Genomic DNA, 23,183 nt, shown 5'->3' with positions numbered 1-23,183 from the left:
CAATGAGAGCTTTTTCTTGCATTCTTTTAGCAGCTGAATCCTCACTGTCTTTCTGAGAGGTAGCTTTCCTTTCTATTTAAATTTGCACATCCACCATGTCATTCTGTAAGATATGCTGATGTATGAAGCACAGAAGGACCCCTGAGCAGCATGAAATGCTCCCCTCTCTGCTGCAGCGGAGTGTTGAATTGCTTAGAGAGGGAGAGAGTGCTGGCAAAAATTCAGCGTGGCTCGGGATTGATCTTGTTTGCTTCCTGGAGATGGAGGAGCAAAGATTCTCCTGTGTGGAGGCCTGATAGGTCCTGACCCCCGGTATGGGGTTGGGCTAGAGTGCACAGTTTCGTGGTTGTAAATATGAAAAAAATTAAAGGGAAAACCTGATGAGCAGAGGCTAGGCATGATCCCATAATCTGTGAAGCAGGGGTGTGCCATGACCTCTGCCAAGGACCTCTAATGCTGTTGGAGTAGCTTTGCCCATGCAAACACATCAGCACGGAGAGCTGGGCCTGCCAGCACATGCTCTGCACCCCAGCCTTGCTTAAATTTCAGGGGGCAACATAAACCCCTTACAGCCCAGTGCCCTGTGATTGCCACCAGCCTGAAATAACCCATCTGTGGGCTCAGGAATCAGTTCTGTGCTGACACTCTGTGTGTATATGGAGCCCCTGGGACCACTTAGTGTTCCGAGCAGGTTGCCAGAGGATGCCATTCTGTACCTCAGATTTGAAATACAGCCATGTTGAGAAACCTTTCAAGGTGTTTGATCCGGCAAGTAGTTTTACCAGAGTTTTTCTTGCTGACCAGACATGTTTCTGCAGAACCTCTACAAGGTGTCCTCCCTGCCCTGTGTTTGGTCACTGCTCCTCATTGCTCTTCGTGGACTTGTTCTCTGCATGTCCTCCTTGGTGCTCTGCATGCGTTCAGGCATCCTTCTGGTCTGTATTTCAGAGTCATAAAGCCTTATCTTACCAGGGTAATCAAAGTTCAGCTACTGTTGCTTGTCCTTTTGAGGATCCTTTTATCCCATCAGGTTCTTCTGGCTCCTGAAGAGTGAAGTGGAAAATTAATCGCTGACATGAGAAAAAAACATTCTAGAGGAGGTGCAAGGAGCAAAGCTTCTGCAGAAATGTGGTCTGTAATTAAAGATCTCAACATACAGTGGGTCAATTTTAGTTAGAGCAGCTTAATGGCCAAGTGGGAGCTGTAAATTGCACCATCTCCATCCTTGGCTAATGCAAATGAACTCTTTTGGTGTTGGTACAGCTCTAGCAGGTTGTGAGAGCTCTGTGAAGTGAAGCAAAAGAGTTAAAGAGAATCATTAAGGCGTTTTCTCCCTTGTCTGAGCCTGGATCTCTGTCCTCCTCTTTCTTGTTATTCAGTATTTATTGCAGTTTTATCATTATTATTTTATTTGCAATGGCATGTTTTGCGACGGGGCGCCAAGGATGTCAGCTCGATTTTCAGCCTTTTCCCAGCACAGTCATTAAACTGTGACAGGTGATTTTCCCCTCTGTTTGGGCTGTGCCTTTGTACACCTCACCCTGGGAGCTGAGAGCATCGTTATAATTCAGGGGATGGTCCAACAACCGCTTCTCATATGTTTGCTCTCACATCCTTTGCCTCAGTGGGAGCACGTGCACCAAAGTGTCTGCTGTCTTTTAGAATAATTTTTAATATGCACTGATTATGGTGGAGGAGATGGGGGACCTGTTCTTGGAGTGGCAACCCAGTGTTTTTGATATTCCATGGCTCCTGAGGGAATCCATTTCTGGAGTTGGCTGGGAAGCCCAGAAAAGGCTTTCCCCCTAAATTTGCCCCTGCCAAAGGGAAAAGAGTTGCAAGTCATGAATCATGGTTAACAGCTGGACTTTTAGATCTTAGAGGTCTTTACCAGTGTTAATGGTTCTGTGGTGCAGAAAGTTTAGTTTCTGCAGAGGATATGTGTGTGAGGAGACCTGTGCATTTGACCCTTTCACAGAAGCAGAGTGTTTGGGACTCAGAAGTAAAGAGGTGACATAGCACAGAGCTTTCAGTATCAGGTACCCAGGGCTCAGTAACAGAGACTTTGTTGAGGGCATAAGTGAGATCGTGTGCTGTTCAGCTGCAGATTTTACACTCCTTTTCATCAGTTTTGTTTTGTGTCTTGCTGTCTGCCTCCAGCACTGGTTTTTCGTGGAAGATAACAGCATCAGGTGTTTGTCATGACTGTTTGTCTGGAGATACAAGGTACTCAGGTAGACTTGGGTGGTAGATTCTGAAAGTTGTTCATATATTTGGCCCAAATAAAGTCACACTGAAGGTCGTGGGAGTTTTCTTATTGGTTTCACAAGAAGCCAAGCTCCTGTTGTCTGTCCTTGGGAACAAACTGAGTCCCACCCTGACCCATCTGAAGAACTTGTTTTTCAAACTCACTGGCATGACATGTGTGACATGTTTCTGGTGTGGCTCACCCACAGGGTTTTTGTGCTGCTTTTTTGCCACACATGATGTATCTTCACAGTATCACTGTGAAGACGGGTCCTGGGATTTATTGCTGTTTCCCCATCAAATGAAAACTACTGTGCTTTTTTTTGGTGTTTTGTGTTTTTTTGGTTTTGTTTTTTTTTTTTTTTAAAACTCTACAGGGTGGCCACCTTCACATTTTTGTGTTCATGCAGTGACTGACCTTTAGTTGAATCAAAGAACCATAGAATGGTTTGGGTTGGAAGGGACCTTAAGGATTATATTATTCCAAGCCCCTCCCATGGACAGGGACACCTTCCAGGTTGCTCCAAGCCCTGTCCAACCTGGCCTTGGACACTTCCAGGGATGGGGCAGCCACAGCTTCTCTGGGCAACCTGTACCAGTCCCTCACCACTCTCACAGTCAAGAATTTCTTCTGTATATCTGAACTGAATTTCCCCTCTTTCAGTTTGATTCCATTGCTCCTTGTTCTGTCACCACACTACTATTTCCTCAAAATACTTGTCACCAGGCAGGCTTAATATAACCTAAACTGCAAAAATAGCTCTAGGACAGCACTGGGATCAGGTCTGAGAAGGGTCAGGTCTGAGACTGTGCAGACAGCTGGCTCTGTAACTCTGTAACTCCTTGACATCTGGAGAAAGCAGAGCTGGTCCGAGTTCATTTAATGCCCTTTTATCAACATCAAGATTTTCGCTTTCTCATCTACTTCACCTTTCAGTGTCAAGGCCAGGAACTGGGTGATCTGTGCTCTTGCCCTGGGCAGCGAATACACAGTGTCAGAGTTCTGCCTATGGATTTTATTCCTCTTACGGAGAAGAGGGTCAGTGTTTCAAGAGCCATGGTTCAGACAAGCTTTCAAGAGAGTATCAGCACAGCCCGAATGGGTCTGCAACGTTATGCTTTGTACCAAACCACTGAGTTATTAATAATGTGTTGTGATTTCTGCCTCTCTCCTTGCAGTCAATAAGTACGTGGTGCGGGTTTTCACTGGTGAAGTCAGCGGCAGTGGAACAGATGCAGATGTCTTCATTAATATCTTCGGCGAGAAAGGAGACACAGGTATTCAAATGCAAATAGTTCCCTAAAATATTTCCTCCTGCTCTGCAGGACTGTGATCTGAACGCCACGCAAAGGCGACGGTGGCAAATGCGGAATAGTTTGGCTGAGTGAAAGGCACAACAAATGGTGGTTTCAGCTCCAGGGCTTCTCACATCCACATCCTGCGACTGCAGTGCAGCAGTCGTGGCTGGGCTGTGGCTGAAGTTACCTACCACTAAAAAACCCAAATCCTGGGAAAATGCAGCATAAACCACCAGCAGGAAACAGTGCAGTAAGTGCCAGTCCACTGAAGCATCCAACACCGGTGTGTATTTACAGTGCACGCAGTGAGAGCTGTGTGTCTCATTTTCTGGGTCCCTGCACGGATAATGATGTCCCTTCTGTGTGGCAAATGTTGGGGCCGAGCCTGCCTGGCCATTTGGAAAAACAATCTCATCAAGGTTTGTATTAGTTGGCTTTAAATTAATGGTGTTAGCTTTTTTATTTCTTTTTTTAATGGAGATCGTACTACGAAAGTGGTCTAGAAGTATTAATTTAGTCCTCTAAAAAAATATTTTAAATCAAAAAATAATAAAATATGTGCCTGAACCTAACTCTTGGGGCCATGGAGAAAAGTGGGTGGGAATTCCTGGAGACCCAAAGAGCAAATATTCTCTTGCTTCTATGCTGCACCTCTCCTATCAAATTCAAGAAATAATGATATTATGTCTGCCAAGTACCCTTGAACAGATTATGAAACCTAGTGGATGGGGTTCATCCTTGATTAATCCTCCAGACTTTTACAAGGGGATTCATCTGATCTCACTGAAGACATCCAAAAGTGGGAGTCTAAATCTAAGCTGGTTGTCCTGGCACTCTGTCATAACTACACAAAGAAAATAACACCCCTAGAAAATGATTCATCCCCTTCTAAGAAAAGTGGGATGAATTGCCCACTGACACTTTTTCCTGCACTGCTGCCTTGGGTGGGTTCAATCCCACTCACAGCATCACTCACACAGGAGCAATGCTGGCTGCAACCGGGGTCAGAGCTTTAATACTTTTCATAAAGGCAGACTCCTGTAAGATCAGGAAAAAGCCAGCGGCCCTGGCTGGGTCCTAATTTGAAAATAAATCCTTCCAGTCGGATGCAGCAAAGAATTCTGTGTCCTGAAATGTCAAAATCTGCAGCTTGTGACCAAAGCCTTTTTTTGAACAGTTTGGAGGTTTTCAAAGACATTAAAAATAAAAGGGAAATGTGGTGGTATTGAAGGAAAAAAAAAAAAAAAAAAGATTTAAGAGCCATCTGGATATATATTTCTGAAAGCTCTGAGAGCTGTAAGTAACTGTGACATTAGAATGGAAATCCTGGTCTTTTGTGTGCTTGAGAAAAGGTACCCTTTTTATTAGAATATAAAGTCCTCTACCTTTACCTTGATTCCTGGTTGCAGAGAGCTGATACCTGGGGAATATTTGATTCAGCCAGTGATGACATTCCTAAATATTCTTTTACTTACACATATGCCAGTAACCCTTTCCTCCTTTGAGTTATTATTTATTATTGTTTATTTGTTCGTTTAGTCTTATTTTATTTTTCATCTTTTTTTTTTTTTTTTCTCCCCTCAGGTGTGAGGAAACTGGACAATGACAAAGACAACTTTGAAAAAGGAGCAGAGGACAAGTTCACACTCGATGCTCCGAATCTGGGAAAATTAAGAAAAATTAACATAGGGCATAATAACAAGGGTGGCTCTGCTGGCTGGTTCCTTGCAAAGGTTATTTTCTTGTGAGAAATTCAATATAAGTGTGTCATGGGGTCAAAATATCCCACTTACCCTCTCGGTAGCCTGGTACCAAGAAAATGTAAGGATGATTGCTGATGATACAGGTTACTGAGAGAGTCACAAATCAAGTTTTCACTTTTCCAGAACTTTCCTCTTCAGGACTTGCTTTTTTTCTGCAGAGCAAAGACGGCTGATGAAGTGCTGGCAGCAGCCTGGGGCATGCCAGCGTGGTGCATCTCAGCCAGGTGCAGCAGATTCGAGTTGGGCAGTTAGAATTCCAGTTGGGTAGTTTGGTTTCAAACTAAAAGAGGGCTGATCTGGATTAGATATAAGGAAGAAGGTGTTGGATTTTTTACAAAGGAAGTGGTAAAACACTGACACAGGTTCCCCACAGAGGTGATAGGAGCCCCATCCCTAGAAACTTTCAAGGTCAGGTTGGAATGGGGCCTTGAGCAACCTGGTCTAGTTGAAAATGTCCCTGTTCACTGCAGGGGGTTGAACTAGATGAGGTTTAAAGTCCCCTTCCAACCCAAGTCACTAGATGATACCATTAAAATGAGGTTTTTTGCACTCTGGGTTAAGGTGAATTTTTGAGCATCTCAGGTGACTTTGTGGCAGTGAGAAAGTCCAGTTGTTAAGGCTTGAATTTGGCTGATCTAATAATATTTCTCCTTCTGTGTCTCAATCACAGCAGTTTTTTTTGACCAAGGAGGATGAATTCTCCAAGCCAGGGCCTCCAAGCCCTCTCTCATTCTGTTGACTTAACTCATTACCAAGACCATGAAGATCCCAGAGTCTGAGAAATGTCTTGTTGGGTCTGTTCACGGTGGAAATTTGCAGACTTACAGCTTGGCCAAGTTCAAGTGATTTGTCATTGGCACAGCAAAAGAAATATACCTGCCACAAAGATCGCTTTCTTTCACTTTCCTTCTTGTTTTAATCTCCTGCTACAAGGTAGAAAGGTATTACAGCTTTTAGTGAAATGGTTGAAGGAGTATTTTAAAAGGAGAAATCTATGACTCTTTCCTCTAGTCTCATTTTCTTTCCTCTGCTGGTGTAGCTTAACACAGTTGGCTTTAATCCACAGAAGTTCTCACCCCAGATTTTTAAATCCTAGGTAACAGAGTAGTTTGATGGATTACAAATGCAAATATTAGCACACGCTTTTCCACCATCACCATTACAATGCAGGAAAAAAGTTATGATGTTGGTTGTCCATGAAAAATGCATGAAAAAACAGAGCAGTTGTGTTCAATGTAACAGACAGCGAGGGGAAGAAAGCACAGAGAAAGAACCTCATTCCCACATCAGAGGTGACACGTTTTTTAACATTGGTGAGGTTGCTTGAATCCCAAAACCTGGAGCTGTGATGGCTTGCAGCCAACACATTAACCCTATATTCTGCCACAAGCCTCCAAGATGTTTGTGGTTTAGTGGAGAGCAAATTTTAGCTTGCAAATTCATCTGGAAGTTCAGAGAACTGAGCTGAAATATCTCAGTTACTGTCTACTGCTGGTGGATGGTTTTGTGTAATTTGCTCCAGTACTTGGAGACTCTGGTGTTCTTACTCCTGAATGAACCTGTTCTCAAGTTTCTTGTGTTTTCAGTGTGGCTTAGAGATGGTTTTCCACCTCTAAATATATGAATAAACCCATTAGAAGGAACCCAAAGAGGATCAGCTCATAGAGAGGAACCAGAGTGTTAGTATTTCTCCTGAACCTCATCTATTTTAGTCCCTAACACTCCAGCACAGCACTGCTCTCTCATCCTGACAACCCCAGCCCTGGCAGACGCTGATGTCTACGGAGGCACAACGGGAATCAGCGATGCTACAGGCAACAGCATGGTGTGGGATGAGTGACAGGAGGGGAAGCTCTGTTTCCCAAAGAATGGCTTCATAAATTTATCCAAAAAGACAGATTTCAGATTCTCCCTGTTTGTTGAGAAAAGTGTCAAGGGCTTTCTATCCACAATAGCGATTTTTTTTTTTTTCCCCTCTGAGGCATGAGCCATGCAGGGGAATAGAGATTTTGATTTCTTCTCTTCTTACCAAGATTCTTCAGTACCCTTCTCTGCTGGTTTAAGATGCTACTAGTAACTCTATGGCAACCTTCAGGAGCCCAGAAGAAGATATTGGTGAGAAACACCTCAGCAGGAGGTCCAAAAAACTACCATCTAGTATTAAAGGGGAAGATTGTTCCCTGGCTTGTTTTATTAAAACATCACCTAATCCTAGAATGGTTTGGTTTGACGGGGACCTTAAAGACTATCTATTTCAAATCCCTTGCCATGGGCAAGGGATGCCTTCCGCCAGACCAGGTTGCTCCAAACCCCGTCCAGTTTCCAGGGGTGGGGCAGCCACAGCTTCTCTGGGCAATCTGTGTCAGGGACTCACCACTCTCACAACCAATTTCCCAATATCCCATCTAACCCTGCCCTCTGTCAGTGGGAAGCCATTTCCCCTTGTCCTGTCAGTTCAGATCCTTGTCCCCGGTCCCTCTCCAGCTCTCCTGGAGCCCCTTTAGGCCCTGCAAGGGGCTCTCAGGTCTCCCTGGAGCCTTCTCTTCTCCAGGGGAACCCCCCCAGCTCTCCCAGCCTGGCTCCAGAGCAGAGGGGCTCCAGCCCTGGCAGCATCTCCATGGCCTCCTCTGGACTCTCTCCAGCAGCTCCCCGTCCCTGTGCTGTTGTTCCCAGGGCTGGGGCAGCTCTGCAGGGGGGTCTCACTTGAGGGGGCAGAGGGGCAGAATCCCCCCCTCCCCTACTGCCCACGCTGTGGGATCAGCCCAGGACAGGGGGTTTCTGGGTTGGGTCGTGTCCATCCTCTCACCCACCAGCCCCCCAAGTCCTTCTCCCCAGGGCTGCTCTCGATCTGTTCTCTGTCCAGTCTATGGTTGTGCTTTGAGTTGCCCCAACCAGGTGCAGGATCTTGCACTTGGCCTGGTTGAACTTCATGGTGTTTACACGGCTCCTCCTCATTGGTGGTCCAAAGAGCCAAATCCCTCCAAATTAGAAGCTATTCCTACCGCAAGGTATCCCGGCTGCCTTTACAACGGTTCCATCCTGGAATAACTGATGGGGATAAAGTGATGCTACTAGGTCACACAAGCTGATCTGATGGTCTTGATTTGCCCTGGAATTCCTAGGTGTTGTTTTATAACCAGGCCCTAAAGCAGAGAGAAACAACACAGCCTGTTCCCAAAGCAGAACAAAGAGCTCTCGTTGAGCTGATGGGAAAGAGTAGCCAGCAAAGATGCTCTGGAGAGAGGGAAGACAGGCCAACCAGCTGGTCTTGATAGCAGAGACATCTGGTCTCATGCACCGCGAGAGAGGCAGAGTGGGTTCACTGGATAAAAAAAGCAAAAGGAAAAAGCTGGGTTTTTTTACTCGCTGATTGTCTGAAATTGCATCAGTACTAATTAGGGAGTGGAGAGGGATCTGCTCAAGTATTGAATATGTTAAATGCCAGGTCAGAGTGTGGACATTAAGCTTCTGCTCTTCTACCACCCCTCTTGTAAAACCTTTGCTTTTTCAATTTTTTTTTTTTAATTCTTTTTTTATTCTTATTATTATTTTTTTATTTTCCAAAGTGCTGTTTCTTTTTTCCCTCAGGTGATCATTGAGGACATTGGCAATAAGTGTGTGTACCAGTTCCCGGTTGGACGCTGGTTTGCTTTAGATGAAGACGATGGAAAAATCCAGAGGGACATTCTTGTTGGGGGCACTGAAGCCACAGGTAAATTTGTGGGCTGAATCCGTGGCAGGAAATGGGCCATTAATGCTATTAGCCATGTTTTCCCGAGAAGACTGAATGCCTTATGCTTAGGGAGATCTGCAGTGAACCATCTGCTGGTAGCAGGCTGTTTTGTACAAGGGTCCCTGAGCTGCCACCATATTTCCCTCCTCTATATCTCACTGGTGAAGCAGTGTAGGACCTACAAACCTGATGCACCTGGATAAGGGGCTGATGGGCAGAGGATGAAAGATCCATCTTGTACTTCAACAAGACTCTCGCCAGCTTCTAGGGAGTGGTTTGCCATTTCCACAGTCACCAGTGTGCCACACAGTAGTGAATATTGTACTTCACTTTATTGTCTGGGGAACTACACACCCTTTTGCAAAACAAGAAAGGCAGTGCTCATCCCTAAATCAGTCTTTCCAATTATCCAACATGGTTAAAGCAAAGACAACCAAAATTTATGTCTCTGTTAAAAGAAACTTGGATATAAAGTCAACAAAAGAAGTCATCACAAGGCAGAAGATTATTTGGATAGTGTTCTGCCTGTATTTATTTATTAGCATAAAGACAAACACTTTTACCATACGTGTAACAGCTGTCCTTTACTTCCTTGCATGGTCTTCAGCATCTGCAGTCTTTGTATTCCCCCTGCATGTGCATGAGGAAAGTGGTCTGGTGCAGATTCCTGACTGCAGGATGCTTGTTAAGAAAAATAAGGGGAAGATGGGAAAGAAAACAGAAATGTAATTCATCCTGTAAAAGCTTCCTTTTTTTTTTACCATTCATGACTGTGCTTTTTTTTTTCCTGTTCTCACGAGTTTTGTTGAAGATATATCCAACAGTAAAGCATGCTTGAGTCAATCTTTTAATGTAAATTTTAAAGGGAGGATAAATTAGACGAGAGTGAGTTCTGATGTTTCTACTTTATCCAAAGTCCGTACTGAAATTTCTGGTTGATTTAATCCAAGTACTTAGGTTGGACCTCAGCTATGTTATACATGCTCCCTAAGACATTGTTGGAGTGTTTTAGGTGTGGATTGATACCACGAGACAGGTCTAAGGTGTGCTTATCTCTGAGCCTTCTGAGAGGTAAGGTTGTAGGAAGAAGTGTTTTCTTTCTCAGACCAACAGTTTGAGCTAGGAAAAAAACCCCACAACACCAAAACAAAAACAAAAACAAAAAACCCAAAACCAAAACCAACAAAAAACCAAAACCAAAACCAAAACAAAAAAGGGACAAAAGCACAAACAAAAACGAACAAACAACAACACCACAAACAAACAAACAAACAAACAAAACCCACCAGAAAACCAAATGGGACACTTTTATGTATATTGGCTTCTTTTCAGAAATATTTTCTTTCTTCCAGCTGGGTTAATATCTCTCCCAAACCTTGTTTTGCTGAGAACTGTGGGCTCTCACAATGGCTATGGAGGTCCTGGTGGCTTCAGCAGCATTATAAACTGCTGATCTGAAGCTTCCAGAGTTTTGTGATGCTGCAGATCTTGCCACCCCTCTCTAAAGCAACACTTTTCCATCCTCTCAGCATTCCCTGACACATTTAGTGTTTGGTATCTCTCAAAATCAAACTACTTAGTTGCCCATTCAGTTTTATTGCCTTTCTTCACCTACTCATCACCACATGGTGAATAAAAAAAATCCACATCTTTTTCCACTGGATCATGTCATAGGGATTTTGTCACCCCCAACCTTTTTTTCTTGGACAGTCTGAAGGTAGATGTGTATTTCTCAGAGTTATGTGTGGACAAAAACAAACGAAGCATTGCACTGTGTCTAAGTCAAAAGTCAAAATACACCAGTGGGAAACCAGAAGACTCCAATGCAAATCCAATCAAAATCATAGCTCTCAGACTCCTTTCCTCCCTTCTTTTTTTCCCAACTGAACTCCTGATTCCTTCAGGTATTGTGTACAACGTGGCTGTAGTGACGGGAGATATCAGAGGAGCTGGCACAAACTCCAAGATCCACGTAATCCTCCACGGCTCCAAAGGCTTAAAGAACAGTGGGAAGATCTTCTTGGAAGGAGGGGAATTTGAGCGCGCCAGGACAGATCTCTTCAACGTGGAGATAGCTGCTCTTCTCAGCCCTCTCAGCAGGGTCACCATTGGGCACGATAATTGTGGCGTCAGTTCTGGCTGGTTCTGTGAGAAGGTGAGACTTAGTTACGATAAACTCGAAGAATCATTTAGGTTGGAAAAGACCTCTGAGGTCGTGGAGTCCCAGCATTAAGCCAACACTGCCAAGTTTGTTTTTTTTTTGTTTGTAGGCAGCTGTCAGACTGTCTCCTGCCCCCAGCTTGACCCCGACAACCAAATACGGTTTAAAAATAAATAAATAAACCTGCTTTTGTTTGGATGGCAATATCCACGACTTAACAAGTCAATACTGTGCATCGTGCATGGGAGTAGTTGATTGCCTCAAAGGCACATTAGATGCATAAGTCAATCACTCGCTAATTGGGTTGATTGCCCCTCTGCAGTCACGAAGGGAGAGATTATTGTTTGCTCAGCTCCAAAAGCACCTTCAGATGTTCGCCCAAGGGGCCGGACAGAATTGCAGTGTTGGATTGTGCTGAGCATTTCAAAGTTATCATCTACCCTCAGACTTCCCTGAAGTTTCTAGATGATGCTCTGGAGCTCAGAAATTATTTAAAAAAACCCAGAAACAAACAAACAAAGAAAAAAACCCAAAACCTGAAACAACCCATCAGCAAAAAGTGGCTGACCTCAGCTGTTGCTGGGAGATAGTGGGGCAGTATGTGATGTGAGATCATGTGCAAGGTCAGCAGGAGGTGATGGGAGGATAGGGAGGGAGGCAGCTGCCTGTCCTGAAGCTATGTGGAAATGCAGTTTTCCTGGAAAGCAAAGTCAGCTTAGAATGTGTTTGAAGGCTTTTTGTATCTTTCATGTTCTGCAGAGCCCTACCCATGCACTGGTGTGGTGCAGGGCTGACTCCTGCAGCCACCCTCCTGTTCCCATTCCCTTCCCCTCCTGGTCTTTCACCTCTTCTTGGTTGACCCGTTTTGATGCACTGCTGCAAAAGTGGGAATAACAGGACAGATGGGTTGTAACAGTACTGCAAATTGGGAATTGTGCAAACAGTCCTGTCCATGTTGGTCCATGGTCAAAACCTGATTTTGACAGCAGGACCAAGATCTCCAGCTCTGCCTCTGCTTTGGCGTTTAAGTTTTCAGTATGGAGGTGAGGTGGGCTGCCAGTAACAGAATAAACAGCCCCACTTTCCCGATCTCTTTTCCCAGGTGGTGGTTTACTGCCCATTCACTGGTATTGAGCAAACCTTCCCCTGTGGGAAATGGCTGGATGAAGATGAAGGAGATGGTCTCATAGAGCGGGAACTCTATGAAATGGTCTCTCTACGCCAGAAAAGACTGAAAAGTAGGTAAAAATGTCCAGGAGCCTCCCGTGACCATCAGCCCCCCTCCCACAAGCAACACGAGTGTCACCTGAGTGACATGGGACAACCCGTGGTCAGGTAGAGGTGAACTGAGTCGTTGAGTCATAGAATGGTTTGGGCTGGGAGGGAGAGATATTTGCAGAGCATCTCATTCCAACCCCTGCCATGGGCAGGCACACCTTCCACTAGCCCAGGTTACTCTAAACCCCATCCAGCCCAGCCTGGCCTTGGACACTTCCAGGGATGGGGCAACCACAGCTTCTCTGGACAACCTCTGCCAGGGCTTCACCACCCCCACAGCCAACAATTCCTTCCCAGTATCCCATCAGGCAGTGGGGAGCCATTTCTCCTCATCCTGTCCCTCCAGACCCTTGTCCCAAGTCCCTCTCCAGCTCTCTTTTAGACAGTGGAAGGGGCTCTCAGGTCTCCCTGGAGCCTTCTCTTCTCCAGGTGAACCCCCCCAGCTCTCCCAGCCCGGCTCCAGAGCAGAGGGGCTCCAGCCCTGGCAGCATCTCCATGGCCTCCTCTGAGCTCTCTCCATCAGCTCCACTTCCTTCTGATGTTGGGGCACGAGCTTCAGCTTTGAACGTCCTGCTTTGGGGAGTTTAAAATTAAACTTCTACAATATTTTGAAGAATTACTCTCATTTTCTTAAAGGAAGAAGTTTGACCTGTTGGCCTTCCCAGGTTCACTGTGCTTGGGGCTGCCTCAGCCACCATCTTACGTTTGCAGACAAGCCAGGCTACATCTCCTATCACTACAGAAGCAAAGTTTTCTTGTTCTAGATGGAAACAAAACCTAAACACAATAAAAAGACAACCCTGAGAGGGAAGAAAGGAAAAAAAAAAAAAAGGAAAGAAAAACAAAACTCCTCCTGCTAACTTCCAACTTTTTTTTTTTTTTTATTCTTGACCTTAGAGAAATAACCAGTGTGAGTCCTGTCCAGCTACTGAATGTGCCTCCCGGGGCACAGGGGTGCTGAATTTGAAGGCTTCTCTCTAGAGGGAGGCAATGGCACACGTTTGCAGGGAGGAGCTGCTCTGTGCCCTGCCGAGCAGTGCATGGGCATGTTCATCGTGCTCATCCATCCACACAGGCTCCAGCACCGGCCTCGCTTCGCTGGCTGGTTTTGCACCGAGCAAAGCACATCGTGCGCCGGTGCCTGTGTGTGTAAACAGAATCTTTTAATTAGGATAATGGACGCAGCCTAATCCGTGTGTGCTTCGGGTGGGCTCCTGCTTAAACAGCAGTTCATTTAAATAAGCTTTATCTAAATGTTAGTCAGTGTTACAACCACACTGCGCCTCCGACTCGGTCCATTTAGCTAAAGCATCTGCAACCTTTAACCCTCTGTTATCGGCTCTGATTGTTATTGACAGGCTAATTCCCCTGCCACTGCATTGCAGGAGATAGACAGGGAGCATTAGCCTTGAGAAATCTGTGACCTTTAGCTGCCAGATTATAGAAGCGTAAGACTCGGACTTAGAAAAGACCTATTATGTCATCTCGCCTATCTCCCCCTGCATACAGGACTGTCCCTTTCTGTGGGGCTGATCAAAGCTGGGCTGAACCTCACTTGGGGTATCCATGGTGAAACATCTCCCAGCACAGCATCCACAAGCTGCTCCCACAGCAGATTGCAGCTCCGTGTGTAGCTTGTATTTATTCTGGGTGTTCTGGGTTTTTTTTCACTCCCTCCCTTCCTCATCTTGAATGTTATGCTGGAAATTGTTGTGTCAGATTTAGCCCTCCCCGGTGTTTGTGACCTGGGGAGTATTTGCTCTTGCTCTGAGAATTTCCTGATTGCCTGGATACCTTGATGTGAAGGCACAAAAAAACAGGGGAGTGTGCTCTGTGAGCCCTAAGGAGGATGATGATGTGCTTTCGGGGAAATGCCTGGTCACCTCCAGCAGCTGCTGCCCCTAGCTCACCCGTGTTTCTCCCTGTGTGGTTTCTCCCTGACAGCCCTCTATCTGCATTTAATCCTGGTACAAGGTCCAGTTTCCCCCTCCACACAGGCATCACTCCTCTTTTCCTTCAGCAAGAGGTCAGGGAGGCCAAACCAGACAGATGAGAGCAGTCTCTGGTGTCTGAATTGCCCTTGCTCTTTTCCCCAGGGAGACCATGCTTCTCTATCACATGCTATCCACAGAACCCCCTTTGCTTCATTTCTGCTCATATAAAACCTGCTGGTGCTTTTCAGAAAGAAGTGGTCATGAACATTTTGTATATTATTGAAACAAGGGCAAAACTTTTTCTAAGAGTTCCGTCTTCCCTTAATTTTTTTTTCAGTAGCTCTTGCCTTTTTTTTTTTTTTTTTTTTTTACAGTCAAACACTGAGTAGATCAGTAAAAATCTAATTTATATGCATGTCATCATATTTTTATATTCCATTCTGGGCTCTGAAGGTCAAGCCGTGCTGGTGTGGGCTCAGGCATACTGAAAGGGTTAGCAGTTCTCTCATTAAGATTTGTTAATAATTCAGCTGATGTCTGAGTGGGGAAAGAAGGCTGTTCCCTCTCCTGTAGGTGCTGCAAGGCCTGCAAAAGCGACACACATTAGCATCAATAAAGAATGCAGATGAGGGGCTCCTTAGTGCATATAATGTCACCTTTTTTATATGCAACCACATTCTCATATGAAAATCAGTGTAAACTTGCTGCCAGGTGGGCTCGTCTTACAGTTAAAAGAAAGTGAATATTTAAGAGGTAAAAAATTTGCAGCTTGGCCACAATCTTTTGGCACATCACATAGCATTAAAAAAAAAAAAAAGTGCTAACTGAGATTGGGTGGGATTGAGGCATTTAAATAATTTTAAAACTTTTGGGAAATATCTTTGTGTTGCTCCTGAGTGTGTTTGCTCCACATGGTGCAGCCCGGTTAGGGATACCTGAGTAGCCTCTGAGCCAGCCTGTTTTGCAAAAGGCATATCTGGGGTAACTAACCCATTGTCAGGAAGGCTCGTTACCCCGTCTGTGTTGTGCTGCTCCTTGTTCCAGACACGGATCCAGGAAGTTTAGGAGCTACCTGGAGCTTCATTGCACCATGCTCGAATAACTGGAGACTCTTTCCCTTTGGCAGAAGGAAAGCTGAATATTTCCTTGGCTTTATGGTCTTTGAAGCTATAGTTGTTTATATACTGAAATTATATATACTGAAAGCATATATTATATATACTGGAAGTATACTGAAATTACAGGGATGGAGCACATCCCTGCACTACCCTATTCCTAATGTATAACAGAAGAACATGATTCACCTCAAAAGTGGTGATTTTTGGTTTTACCTAATTTTCTTTTAAATGAAATCACAGAATTGTACTTCCAGCCAATCTCATTACTACAAGTCAGGTAGCAGCTGATTACGTTTGTGCAGAAAAAGATGAAATGTCTTGGTCTTCTTTCATGTCATCCTGCCCTCTTTACCTACCAGAGGAAATAATGAGAATTATGGTTTTTTACCAGGTCACCCTTAAAACTTACTTTTAAACCTCTCTTTCTAGAGAACCCCTGGTCTCTCTGGATCTGGACAAGCGACATTAAGAACGCAGGGACAGATGCCACCATCTTCTTCCAGATTTATGGAGACAAGGGGAAGTCAGATGAGATGAAGCTGGACAACAATTCAGACAACTTTGAAACTGGACAGACTGACAAGTTCATGGTATGAATCATGTACAAGTGGTAAACTTGGCTTGGCATTGTTTTCCATGGCATTAGCTTCAACCCTACATGGAAAATCACCAGCATGAGGTCTTTACCTTGGTAAATCCTCCTATATTGGAGGTGAAGTTTGGCGGTGATGCAAATGATATGCCTTGTCCTCTCCAAACAGGGATTAGGCTTAGTTATTGACTCCTCTCTGATTTAACTCTGAAGAGATGTTCAGAGGTGTCCTTTGTGTGCACCTTTTGCTGACATACAGAAATGGATAATGGACTTTTTTTTCCCCTCTATAGATCGAGCTCCCTGATCTGGGCACGTTTTATAAGCTTCGGATATGGCACGAGAAAAGAAATCCTTTTGCTGGCTGGCACCTGAATAAGGTGAGGGGACAGCAAGGGAAGGTAGATCTGAAAAGCCAGACTGGTCAGAGAGGTGTGCAGAGCCAGTCCTGAGTCACTGCTCCCCAGCTGACAGCGGAGTTTGATGTGCTGCAGTGATCAGAGGTGCCTCCCTGTCAGGCCGAGGGGTGGAAGCTTGGAGAAAAGGAGGCTCAGAGGGGAACTTCTCACTCTCTACAACTCCCTGAAAGGAGGTTCTAGCCAGGTGAGGTTTGGTCTCTTCTCCCAGGTAACAAGTGACAGGAGAAGGGAAAATAGCCTCAGGTTGCATCAGGGGAGGTTTAGATTGGATATTAGGAAAGATTCCTTCATGGAAAGGGTTGTCCAGCCCTGGCACAGCTGCCCAGGGCAGTGGTGGAGTCCCCATCCCTGAAGGGATTTAAAAGCCCTGTAGATGTGGCACTTGAGGACATGGGTTAGTGGTGGCCTTGGCAGTGGTGGGGGAATGATTTGACTTAATTATTTTGGAGGGATTTTCTAATCTAAAGTATTCTGTGTCTAGGGAATCAGAGTAATGGGAAGAGGCAGCTCCCAACAGCCCAGATTGATGGTGAAAACCACGTTTTCCCATCAGACCACTGTAGTCCCATCTCACTGCTACCAGGGTGTTTTTCCTTGCCCTTCCTGCTCCCAGACATCATTACTGTACAGAGAGGCAAACCCACTCCTTCTGTGGCCTACTTAGACTGTCCGTAACAAAGAACCGACTACAGCAGAGAACTGCTGCACAGTGGAGCATCACCTGCCCCGAAGTGCTGGCAGGAGGTGCTCACCTGCAGACTGGAGGAGACCACAGAGGCTGTGCAGAGGACAGCAGCACTGAGCTGTTTGGGAAATTAAAAGGATGATCTGCTCGAACCTCAGGCATATGTCTTTTGCTCTACCAGCATTGATTACCATGCTATGAGCCCTCCCCCTGGGTTGTCTAGGCAGCAGGTTCATCCCTGAGTTTTGCCCATACTCCTCCTGAGCACCCTGGAAGGCACTCTCTGCACTTAACAAAACACACACTTAGCTCTGCATCTGTAAATAACTGTGTTGATAAATCACAATTTAGCGCTTGGAGGTTTCTCATGAGTGCCTCTAATGTGGTTTGACAGATCCTGTTCTCCTGCATTGTCATGGAGCTGCAAAAGCATCCGCAGCCAACACCCACCTCCAGTGGGAAGAGGGCAGCAAATACTGCTGTTGTCAGCGTATGGTGGGGGAAGGAGCCTGACTGTGATCTTTATCAGAAAGAAAGTGCTGGTCAGACTTTGGGCCACTGCAGTCATCTCTGTTGGTTCTCGCTCATCACAAATGATGAACAAGAATGCTTGTATCCTCCATAGCTATATATTTCCCTGTGGCATCCTGCTTTCCTGCACAAAAACTGTGCTCGGGAAGGACGAGAAGGATCTGGTAGCGTGTCTAGGATTCGCTTTTGGCCAAACTGCCTAGGCAAACGTGGTTAAGGTGCATGAAATGCATCAATGACCTTATGGTTGGACTCAAGGATATTGCAAGTCTATTTCAACCTAAATGATTCTATGATTCTGTGACACCATGAAATCAACCTGTCCATATGCAGCCAGCCCGATGTTTTCTGGGTGCATCAGGCTCCTGGCACATGAATCACATCACTTGTGTGTCCATTTTAGCACCTAGGAACTCAGGTGAAGCCTTAAATGATGCAGTCCTCACATGTTTTGTCCCAGGTTAGCTTCATACCAGGTCAGGCTTTTATTTTCTATTACAAGAACATAAAGCAGCCACACTGGTCAGGCCAAAAGTCTCTCTAGTCCATCTAGAGAAGTGCAAGAAAAGGAGAAGTGTTTATGATACTTCTAAAATTCTTCCAGTTTTTGACTATTTAATTGGACTCTTACTTCCTGAACAGATCTACCAAATACAAAGCATTTAATAGATTTTTCTTCCAACCATTTGTTCAAAGTTTCCAGCCTCCCCTTGAGCAGTTAAAATTTTAGCAACCGTAATAGCTTTTGGCAAGGACTTCACAGGCTGGTTGTGCCCTTTTGTTTGCTTAGAACTTTGTTCCACAAGCATCATTTGATGCCCTGTAGTTTTTGCGGTAGAACAGTGAACAGTTGACCCCTCTTTGCTTTCTTCACGTCACCTGTGATTTCACAAACCTTCACTGTACCCTTCCTTCAACAGACAACTGCAGACCACTATCTTACTTGCTCATTACTCATTTGGAAGCTACTGCAGATCTTTGGGTTTATACAGTGTCTTATGATGAGAAACTTTAAGAACCACAGAATCCTTCAAAACTTTCACAACACCAGGGACTGACTGGGGAAAAAAGGACTTGAAAAGCCATCAGCTATGACTTTGCTCCATGCATCACTAGAGTGCACGAGTCGGAATTAACAGCCTCATTATTAATGTGTTTTGTTTCTCTGCTGCTACCTACTCCTGCCTCCCTGGCAAAAGCCTGTCAGGAGCTTATTGCTTTTTTGTCTTTAAGCCTCTGAACTCATGCAGTGTTTTGGTTTAATGAAGGTAACTCTGCTGAAAACGCTGACAAAAGAAAAATACTCGTTCAACTGTGGCCGCTGGCTCGATATAAATGAAGATGACAACGAGATCGTGAGGGAGCTCCCTGCGGAGGGATCTCTGGTGTCTGAAGTCATGCCAGGTGAGAGCCACAGGCTCTGTGCAGGGCTCTTGCTTAGGACCTGAATAGAAAGGAACCCCCTTTGTGCGAGAGATGCGCAGGCAGACCGATGCGATTCACTTACCTTCTCTTTCTGGCACTTTCTCTCTGCAGTATTTTCTGTGTGCACCATTAGCTGCATGAAGCTTCAGAAATCCCAGGCTTTTTTTTTTTTTTCTTTTTGTTAGCAAATGTCTCTGTGATGGGAAATGGGAGAGATCTGGCCACAGCACAAATGATTCCGGAGTTAGTTGGGGTTTTGTAAGACTTGTGGGTTTTTTTCCAGTCTCCCTTAAAATGTGAAATGCAAGGTCTGAGGGATGTTCATGGAAAGCAAGCTTAGCTGAAATGCAATCTACAATTCAACAATCATGTTTAAGGTTTTATTTAGTTATATGCAAATTTATGCAGCTGTATGTATGAATATATGGGAAGTTGCACAGAACAGCAGTGCAAAAGCAAATGCATCTTTCAGTATGTATAAGCAATCCAAACTATTTATTCATTTAATTGATCTGGAGACTTAATTAAGGAAAGCTGCAGAACTTCGCACTGGCTTCCTTGAAGTGGCCACTCCTGACTTGACCTTGTGTCACAAGAACTAAATGTGTTTAGAGGGAGAGTTTCGGAGGGCAGAATATCTCGAGGTGGGCAGTGGGATTTTTCACATTTCCACCAAAGCACCCACACTCTGTAGACCACGAGTCCCCTGTTTTCTGAAATTTCTGATTTCAATGATCTGCATGCAGCAGAGCAGTTCCTCGGGAGAGGAAGAGTAATTGTAATTGCAGATGTTATTAAAATGTAAATAAACCTGGTTTTTGAAATGTATTTTTAATCAACTGTGGAGAGGGCAGCTTGAATCCTCACACAGGCACTTCCCTGAGAGGAGTAGCTGTGCTGAGCAGAGTCGAGTTGCAGCACCTGCATGTTGGGCTTGCAGGTGGGTTTTGGAGGGAGGGTGGGAGCAACACTTCTTGTCCCTTCCCTGCACTGGAGAAGAAGGTCCCTCTCTCAAAGGTTGGTCTGTGGGCTGGCTCTTCCTTGTGATATTTCTTCCTGGAAATCCTTCACCCAGTGCGATGAGGGTAGGGCTGGGGGAGGAAGATGGCAGCTCAAAATCCACCCAGAAAAATCCTAAATAAAGATCTCAAAGGACACAGGGACATCTGAAATAACAAGGACACAACCTTAACTCCTGCATGAAGTTTGGAGTCTTGCATGATCTTGGAAGCCTTTTCCAGCATCAGGGATTCTATAATTTTATGATTCTATGATTATAAGGGTCTCAAGGCGATGGGGCCAACTGGGCTTGTCTTGCCCCATAAATCCAAGATGAAGAGCCCGTTCCTGAGATATCTGAGCACTTATCCCTTTCTAACTCTTTCTGTCTTCCTGCCATGCCCCTGGATGCTGAAAACGTTGTTTTCTCCAAACACTTTACCGGGTCCCCCATCACCAGGACCGTTTTGGGAAGGCAGGAGGGGATTTAGCAGGACTGAGACCTCAATAAGGCCATGCACTCCAATTCATGAGGCTTTTCTTGGAGGGGTCAGCATCTTTATGTCCTTCTCCAGGGGCCTTTTATGGGTCCTCTTACCATTTCATGTCTTCCTATTTTGGCTTGTTTTCTTTCCCTGGTGATAACTAGCAAGTGTAAAAAGCCAATGCATCAGCACAAGTACCAGCTGGAAGCACGGACACTTAAAGTTAATTACAGGCCCGTCAAAAAAAAAACCCTCGGTGAATTTCAATGGCAATTAATCGTGTTGCCGAAACTGTTTTATTAATTTATGTCTCCCCCAGTGATAAAATACCGTGTGACAGTGTGCACGGGGACCGTCAGCGGGAGCGGCACAGATGCCAACGTCTTTGTCTGCCTCATCGGCGACCAGGGGGACACGGGCGAGCGCGTCCTCTACAACTGCATCAACACCGTCAACAAATTTGAGAAAGGCAACGTAAGTTCGCTCAGCAGCACCTCGAGACAGGCTTTAAAAAGTGTGCGATGGTTTTATAAATTTCATTTCTTTTCTTCTGTTTGGTTTTTTTTCTTTTCTCCCTTTTTCTTTTTGAGGTGTGTGTTTGTAAACTCAGCTGATTTCCTTGCCAGCTCGGGCTGGGGCGGTAGGGGAGAAATAAATCATGTAGACACATCATCATAACAGGTTGCAGCTGGAGGGAGGCTTAGGTCAGGGACAGTGTGCCCTTGCTTGATGTCTGTATGTTCATGAAAGAGTCTCTTGGTTTACTCCCCAGATAAGTACTGACTGCTGAAATTGCATCTCCAGATTGGAGTAGGCTTTCAGGAAATTTTCCAAGAATAAAAGGGAGCCTTTCCTCCTCCATCAGTATAGAAAAAATTCGGCTCCTGGGGCAAAGGAAGAAAAAGCATCTTATTTGATGTGAAATTCAGAACCGAAAGACTAACATGTTTCCTTTATATTTCCTCCAGTCTCTCTCAACCATCCTGCACTCAATTTTTGTGTCTTATTTTCAAAGAGGTTTTCAATATATTTTTGTATGTCTGTGTCCTGAACAGAGGGGGGTGGAAATGGCCTGAAATGAAGACAAAGCTTATTCCCTGGAAAGCTGGAGATAATGAAGAAGTCAAATTGCAGCTAAAGCCTTTGCAGCATTGGCAGTATCAGCAAGCAAATACTGTGCTGATCTGATCTGTGGGGTCAACCTACTTAATATGTATCCAATTTTGGATCTCTAGGGTCCAACTTAGACTAGTAAAATGTAATCAATATCTCCGGGAGGAGATTTTGAGAATCTGATCACAGAAGTCTGCAGATTTCCCATCTCTTCTGTCATTATTTGATTGAAGGTTCAGAGTGGAAGGAAAATGAAGATAAAAGGAGGTCACGTTTTCAAAATAGACCATTGAATTTAGGCTTCTGAAATATGCATTAGCACATTGAATTTGCCTTTGACTGTCCAGAATTTCCAATTCCTCACTGAAATCACTGAATTTTTTTAGAGTTTAAAACAACTTTCTTCAGGTATTTCTTGTGCTTGTAAGGTCTGTATGTGGAAACATGTGGCAATTACAAAGTGTGAGAGTCCATTCTGCTGTTAAATGATATAAAGGTTTGCACATGTGGACATTTTGAACATCTTTTTTTTTGCCTATGCATTTAAATTGCAGATATTTTAGTTTTAAAAGGTAGGCCCAGGCTATAAAATGTGGTATTTTGTCATTTGGTGAAGCCTAGTTTTGTCGAAATGGTCATGTTTTGGTGGTGGTTTGAAGGCTGTTTCAGTGCAGTTCCAAAGAAAGATGCTTGGTTCACAGAGGATACAAATATGTTAAACCCAGATGAAGGCTACTTTATGGGATGCTCCACCCTGTTCAAGTTCAGGCTGGATGAGACTTTGACCAACTTGGTCTAGTGGAAGATGTCCCTTCCCACAGCAGAGGGGCTGGAATGAGATTATCCTTAAAGTCCCTTCCAACCCAAACCATTCTGGGATTCCATGACATCTCCATTTACTCACAAAAAAAAAAAAAAAGAGTTATGGGCTACCTTTCATGAAGGAGGATAAAAAGGGAAACATAATTTTGGCAATCAAATCATGTGATTAATAGTATGCAAATGATGTAACCAAACTGGAACCTGCTAATGGAAAACTGCTGTCCTGGCACCAGGAGCTGAAAGCTGATGAATGAATTGGAAGCTGTTTGAGAATTGATCCTGACAAACTTAGAGCTCATATATTCAAGAGACTGAATGAGTATATCTACACTGATTAACTCAGATACCCTGTTAAAAAGAAATGCAGCTTAGTCAGGGTGGTCTCTAATCTACAGCCACTTAAACCAATAGTACCTTGATTACCAATTTAACTTTAAAAGTTTGCCTGCAGACGTAAACTAACAGCCTGTGTAGAAAGTAAGATTTAAAGATGCCTCTAAATTAGGTGTTTGCCCTGTTTGGCTCCAGTTAGTTATTTACTCATTAATTTATATCAGCCATTAATAAGTAAGGTGAGCA

At 44.6% G+C, this 23,183-nt stretch overlaps 1 protein-coding gene across 1 annotated transcript in view; it reads left to right on the top strand.

Annotated features, from left to right (window-relative positions):
• LOXHD1 (lipoxygenase homology PLAT domains 1) overlaps positions 1–23,183 on the top strand; it is a 150,161-nt gene that overhangs the window by 37,900 nt on the left and 89,078 nt on the right. Inside the window, exons 5-13 of the mRNA XM_050329855.1 lie at positions 3,427–3,525; positions 5,131–5,279; positions 8,898–9,021; positions 10,947–11,197; positions 12,306–12,441; positions 15,963–16,123; positions 16,419–16,505; positions 19,029–19,164; positions 20,989–21,143. Coding sequence (XP_050185812.1) covers positions 3,427–3,525; positions 5,131–5,279; positions 8,898–9,021; positions 10,947–11,197; positions 12,306–12,441; positions 15,963–16,123; positions 16,419–16,505; positions 19,029–19,164; positions 20,989–21,143 — 1,298 coding nt within the window. The remainder of the gene's footprint in view (positions 1–3,426; positions 3,526–5,130; positions 5,280–8,897; positions 9,022–10,946; positions 11,198–12,305; positions 12,442–15,962; positions 16,124–16,418; positions 16,506–19,028; positions 19,165–20,988; positions 21,144–23,183) is intronic.

The sequence above is a fragment of the Myiozetetes cayanensis genome, unplaced genomic scaffold (assembly GCF_022539395.1).
Source record: "Myiozetetes cayanensis isolate MyiCay16 unplaced genomic scaffold, myiCay2020 scf4, whole genome shotgun sequence".
Lineage (NCBI taxonomy): Eukaryota > Metazoa > Chordata > Aves > Passeriformes > Tyrannidae > Myiozetetes > Myiozetetes cayanensis.
Note: the sequence above shows the minus strand (reverse complement) of the source record. Positions and strands in the feature narration are given on the sequence as shown.